A 6000-nucleotide genomic window follows, 5' to 3' on the forward strand; every position below is an offset into this window, starting at 1 on the left:
GCCCAGGCTGGAGTGCAGTGGCCGGATCTCAGCTCACTGCAAGCTCTGCCTCCCGGGTTTTTACGCCATTCTCCTGCCTCAGCCTCCCGAGTAGCCGGGACTATAGGCGCCCGCCACCTCGCCCGGCTAGTTTTTTGTATTTTTTAGTAGAGACGGGGTTTCACCGTGTTAGCCAGGATGGTCTCGAACTCCTGACCTCGTGATCCGCCCGTCTCGGCCTCCCAAAGTGCTGGGATTACAGGCTTGAGCCACCGCGCCCGGCCTTTTTTTTTTTTTGACGGAGTCTCGCTCTGTCGCCCAGGCTGGAGTGCAGTGGCACAATCTCGGCTCACTGCAACTTCTGCCACCTGGGTTCAAGCAATTCTCCTGCCTCAGCCTCCCAAGTAGCTGGGACTACAGGCATGTGCCACCACGCCCGGCTAATTTTTTTGTATTTTTGGTAGAGACGGGATTTCACCGTGTTAGCCAGGATGGTCTTGATCTCCTGATCTCGTGATCCACCCGCCTCAGCCTCCCAAAGTGCTGGGATTACAGGCGTGAGCCACTGCATCCAGCCAGTATTTCACTTTTTATAGTGCGTGAATGCTTTCCTTTTTTTTTTTTTTTTTTTTTTTTTTTTTTTTTTTTTGAGACGGAGTCTCACGCTGTCACCCAGGCTGGAGTGCAGTGGCACCGTGTGGGCTCACTGCAACCTCCATCTCCTGGGTTCAAGCAATTTTCCTGCCTCAGCCTCGTGAGTAGCTGGGATTACAGGCGCCCACAACCACGCCTAGCTGGTTTTTACATTTTTAGTAGAGGCAGGGTTTCACCATGTTGGCCAGGCTGGTCTTGAATTTCTGACCTCAGGTGATCCATCCACCTCGGCCTCCCAAAGTGCTGGGATTACAGACATGAGCCACTGTGCCCAGCTGCGTGAATGCTTTTCTAAGTTCTTGGGAGTCAAGGAGTCCTCTGAAGAAGGAGACTTTGAGCCCAGGAAGTGTGTCCAAGCCCCAACAACAGGATAAAAGAATTCTCTGTTTAGGCACGGTGACTCACACTTATAATCCCAGAACTTTGGGAGGCTGAGGGCAGATCACATGAGGTCAGGAGTTTGAGACCAGCCTGGACAACATTGTGAAACCCATTTCTACTGAAAATACAAAAATTAGTTATGCGTGGTGGCAGGCACGTTATTCCAGCTACTCAGGAGGCTGAGGCAGGAGAATTGGTTGAGCCCTGGAGGCGGAGGTTGCAGTGAGCCACGATGGTGCCATTGCACTCCAGCCTGGGTGACAGAGTGAGACTCCGTCTCAAAAAAAAAAAAAAGTAAATAAAGAATTCTCAAGAGTTTCATTTCACTGCCACCGTCCATTCATTCATCTAACCAATATTGAGTGCCTACCACAGTCATAGGAGTACGTTAATATTACTTTAGGCGAGGGCAAAATCTTTATATAATGTATGTGTATGTATACATATGAATAAAACAATTGTTATACTCTAGATGTTGATCGTCTTACTGACATGGCAATTAAGTTAGCCAATTATATTGAACTATACATAGTTGAATTAGTCAACTATAAAATGAGATTGCGGCCGGACGCAGTGGCTCAGGCCTGTAATCCCAGCACTTTGGGAGGCCAAGATGGGCAGATCACGAGGTCAGGAGATCAAGACCATCCTGGCTAACACGGTGAGACCCCGTCTCTACTAAAATACAAAAAAAATTAGCCGGGCGTGGTGACAGGCGCCTGTAGTCCCAGCTACTCGGGAGGCTGAGGCAGGAGAATGGTGTGAACCTGGGAGGCGGAGCTTGCAGTGAGCCAAGATCACGCCACTGCACTCCAGCCTGGGCGATAGAGTGAGACTCCGTCTCAAAAAAAAAAAAAAAAAAAGTTGCATATGAGTTAATAAAATAGTAAGTAATCCCTACTTCAGTGCTATAGGGATTTAGAGGAGAGGAGCAGGGGAAAGACAGCAATATCCCAGGAGGACTCTAAAAGGAATTAGGATATAAATAGCAAAAAATGGGCAGATTTGGTTAGAAAAGAAGAATCAGTAGGGGTCATACATAAACTGAAGCTCAAAGGTAGGAACAAATCCATCACATTTAGAAAACAGAGATGACTAGGCCGGTGCCGTGGCTCATGCCTGTAATCCCAGCACTTTGGGAGGCTGAGGCGAGTGGATCACGAGGTCAAGAGATCGAGACCAGCCTGGCTAACACGGTGAAACCCCATCTCTACTAAAAATACAAAAAATTAGCCAGGCGCTGTGGCGGGCGCCTGTAGTTCCAGCCACTTGGGAGGCTGAGGCAGGAGAATGGCGTGAACCCGGGAGGCGGAGCTTGCAGCGAGCTGAGATCGCGTCACTGCACTCCAGCCCGGGCGACAGAGCGAGACTCCGTCTCAAAAAAAAAAAAAAAAAAAAAAAATTAGCCGTGCATGGCGGCACACGCTTATAATTCCAGCTACTCGGAAGGCTGAGGCAGGAGAACTGCTTGAACCCGGGAGGTGGAGGTTGCAGTGAGCCAAGATCGCGCCACTGCACTCCAGCCTGGGCAACAGAGCGACACTCTATCACAAATAATAATAAAATAAAATAATAAAAAAAAGTTTAAAAGGCAGCCCTAAAACCCAATTATAGGGTAGACATATCACTGATGAGAGTGATACTTCTTTCCGCTCCAGATCACGAAGGAACTCTCAGGACAAAAGAAGAGGATTGCCGTTTAAATGGTCCTCAAAAACAGGACTTGGGTGCTGCCTTACCAGGGAAGGAGAGAAAGATTTTATCAGCTCGAAGAGACACCTTCCAGTCTCCAAGTCTCCAAGAAACAGAGATTCCAAATAAAAAAGTCAGCATCACAGCATCTGATCCAGACAAGAAAGACCTGCGGCACAAGCCTCGGGAGACCCCAGGGCGCTTAGAAATTCCCACAGGGCCAAAATGCTACTCCTGCTATGTCTGTAGGAAAGTCTTCCAAGTAAGGAGGGATTTGCTAAAGCACAAACGGAGCCACTCCACGAGCCAGCTCCGCAGATATCCTAAGTACAGAAACACGTCCAGAGGGAAGTCCGAACTCAGGCGGACGCAGAGGCTCCTGTGTCAGAAGAAGCGGTTCCAGTGCAGTGAGTGTGAGAAGAGCTACTTCCTGAAGGGCAGCCTCGTCACTCATCAGGTTGTCCACACCGGCCAGCGGCCCTACCCATGCCCTGAGTGCGACAAGACCTTCCGGTACAGGGCCAACCTGAAGAAGCACCTGTGTCTGCACCGCGGGGAGCGGCCGTTCTGCTGCGGGGAGTGCGGCCGGGCCTTCGTGCAGCAGTGCGAGCTCACGGAGCACCTGCGGCTGCACAGCGGAGAGAAGCCCTTCCAGTGTCCGCAGTGTGACCGGTGCTTCCGCCTGAAGAGGGGCATGAAGGTCCATCTGTCCCAGCACAGCGGGAAGAGGCCCTTCCACTGTCCCGAGTGTGGCCGGAGCTTCTCCCGGAAGGCTGCCCTGAAGACCCACCAGAGGACGCACAGCGAGGAAAAGCCGTTTTCTTGTGATGAATGCGGCAGGAAATTCATCTACAAGATTAAGCTGGACGAGCACATCAGAGTTCACACGGGAGAGAAGCCCTTTTCGTGTCCCGAGTGTAACAAAAGTTTCCGCCTCAAGAGAAGCCTGAAAGCCCACGGGCTGCAGCACAGCGGGAAGAGGCCTTTCCAGTGCCCGGAGTGCAGCAGGGGCTTCTTCTGGAGGAACGCCATGCGCGCCCACCAGCGCCTGCACAGCGAGCAGAAGCCCTTCCCCTGCGCCGAGTGCGGCAAGCGCTTCACGCGGCCCTCCAAGCTCGCCTGCCACACCAGAGTCCACGACAGGCAGAAGGAGTTTCCCTGTGGTGAGTGCAAAAAGACCTTTTCTCAGCAGTCGCGGCTCACGCAGCACCTGAAGGTCCACAACACGGAAAAGCCGTTCTCCTGCGCCGAGTGCGGCCGCAGTTTCCGCCGGCGCGCGCATCTCACAGAGCACACGAGGCTTCATAGCGGCGAGGAGCCCTTCCAGTGTCCCGAGTGCGACAAGAGCTTCTCCTGGAAGGCCTCCATGAAGTTCCACCAGCGGATGCACAGGGACGAGAAGCCCTTCGCGTGCAGTGAGTGCGGCAAGACCTACACGCATCAGTCTCAGCTCACCGAGCACCTGAGGCTGCACAGCGGCGAGAAGCCCTACCAGTGTCCTGAATGCCAGAAGACTTTCCGCCTCAAGGGAAATCTGAAAAGCCACCTGCTGCAGCACAGTGGTCAAAAGCCGTTCTCTTGTGTGATGTGTGGCAAAAGTTTCACTCAACAGTATCGGCTCACAGAACACATTCGAGTCCACAGCGGGGAGAAGCCCTTCCAGTGTCCGGAGTGTGACAAGAGCTACTGCATCAGGGGCAGCTTGAAGGTCCACTTGTATACGCACAGTGGAGAGAGGCCCTTCCAGTGTCCTGAGTGTGGCAAAGGCTTCCTCCAGAAGAGAAGCCTGAAGGCCCATCTGTGCCTTCACAGTGGGGAGAGGCCTTTTTCTTGTGATGAGTGTGGAAGGAGCTTCACGTACGTGGGGGCGCTCAAGACCCACATTGCCGTGCATGCCAAGGAGAAGCCCTCCAGCCTCTAGGTCAGGCCATGCGGTAGTCAGGCAACCACAGCTTTCAGGTGGTGCCAGCAGCTCTGTTGGCTTGAGTGGAGGCAGGTTGAAGGATTCACAGGGTAAGATGGGGCACAGTGGCTCCCGCCTGTAATCCCAGCACTTTGGGAGGCCCAGGGGGGAGGATCGCTTGAGCCCAGGAGTTTGAGACCAGCCTGGGCAACATTGCAAGATTCCCTCTCTACAAAAAATACGAAAGTCAGCCAGGTGTTACGGCGCATGCTTGTGGTCCCAGCTACTTTGGGAGGCTGAGGCAGGAGGATCGCTTGAGTCCAGGAGGTAGAGGCTGCAGTGAGCCATGCTCACACCACTGCACTGTAGCCTGGGTGACACAGCAAGACCTTGTCTCACAAAAAAAAAAAAAAAAAAAAATCACAAAATACTGGCTATAGACACACTGGCTGGATGTGTGGCCTGCAGAACCCGATAGCTCCTTGACAAAAGTTGCAAATAATCCGGTCAAAGACAGTCAAAGAGACATCTCCCTCAATAATCCTCATAGGAAAGACCTGCCAGTCATGGAGGAAACATTTATACTGATCTGCTAGTCCAACAGATCTCTTCAGTGTCATCCACTAATCCCTTCATTAAATTCAGAAACCACAGCCTGAGTGAAGAAATGTTACAGGCAGGAACATACTCCTCAGTCAGCTTTTCCATTACCACGCCATTTTACTTAAATCTGTATTAAAGCCTTCAGTTTTCTCTCATAGTGGATTTTCATTTTCTCTCAGATGGTGAGAGGGCATCTGCTTCTTGGAATGTTTCCATAATGCTAACAATAAATGTCTTCCACTATCTCGTTTGTTAAAACGATTACCCATGTGTTCTTTCCTTCTGAATTTTACTTAAATCACCTAAAAATCCACCATTGTGAGTAACAGGCAGTGTTATTTATCTAACCCCCCTACATTTTTGACAGTGTTACGTCAGTTCTCAAAGAACTGTACTTAACAGGGTCTCTGAGGAAAATACCAAAGGAAAAAATACTGTCAGTCCGTGGTATCACTCTATTTTTTTTGCCCTGTGGCCCAATCTAACATTATAAGATAATTTTCCAGGCTATTCTGGCAAACCCTCATCTGTCTCCCAGACTGTCGATCTTTGACATTACTCTTGTTTTTTTTCCTTGAGATGGAATCTTGCTCTGTCACCAAGGCTGGAGTGCAGGGGTGCCATCTGGCTCACTGCAAACTCTGCCTTCTGGGTTCAAGCGATTCTCTTGCCTCAGCCTCCCGAGTGTCAGGGACTACAGGCGTCTGCCACCACGTCTGGCTAATGTTTTGTATTTTTAATAGAGGCGGGGTTTCACCACGTTAGCCAGGATGGTCTCCATCTCCTGA

The 6000-nt window shown here is 51.1% G+C and overlaps 1 protein-coding gene across 4 annotated transcripts in view; it reads left to right on the forward strand.

Moving 5' to 3' along the window:
* Positions 1 to 5476, forward strand: part of LOC105474855 (zinc finger protein 425) — a 44644-nt gene extending 39168 nt beyond the window's left edge. For all 4 annotated transcript variants that reach the window (XM_024790667.2, XM_024790666.2, XM_011729678.3 and 1 more), the window contains exon 4: positions 2673 to 5476. In XM_024790667.2, coding sequence (XP_024646435.2) covers positions 2673 to 4627 — 1955 coding nt within the window. In that variant the 3' untranslated portion in view covers positions 4628 to 5476. The remainder of the gene's footprint in view (positions 1 to 2672) is intronic.
* Positions 5477 to 6000: the final 524 nt, after the last annotated feature.

This window comes from Macaca nemestrina, chromosome 4 (assembly GCF_043159975.1).
Source record: "Macaca nemestrina isolate mMacNem1 chromosome 4, mMacNem.hap1, whole genome shotgun sequence".
Lineage (NCBI taxonomy): Eukaryota > Metazoa > Chordata > Mammalia > Primates > Cercopithecidae > Macaca > Macaca nemestrina.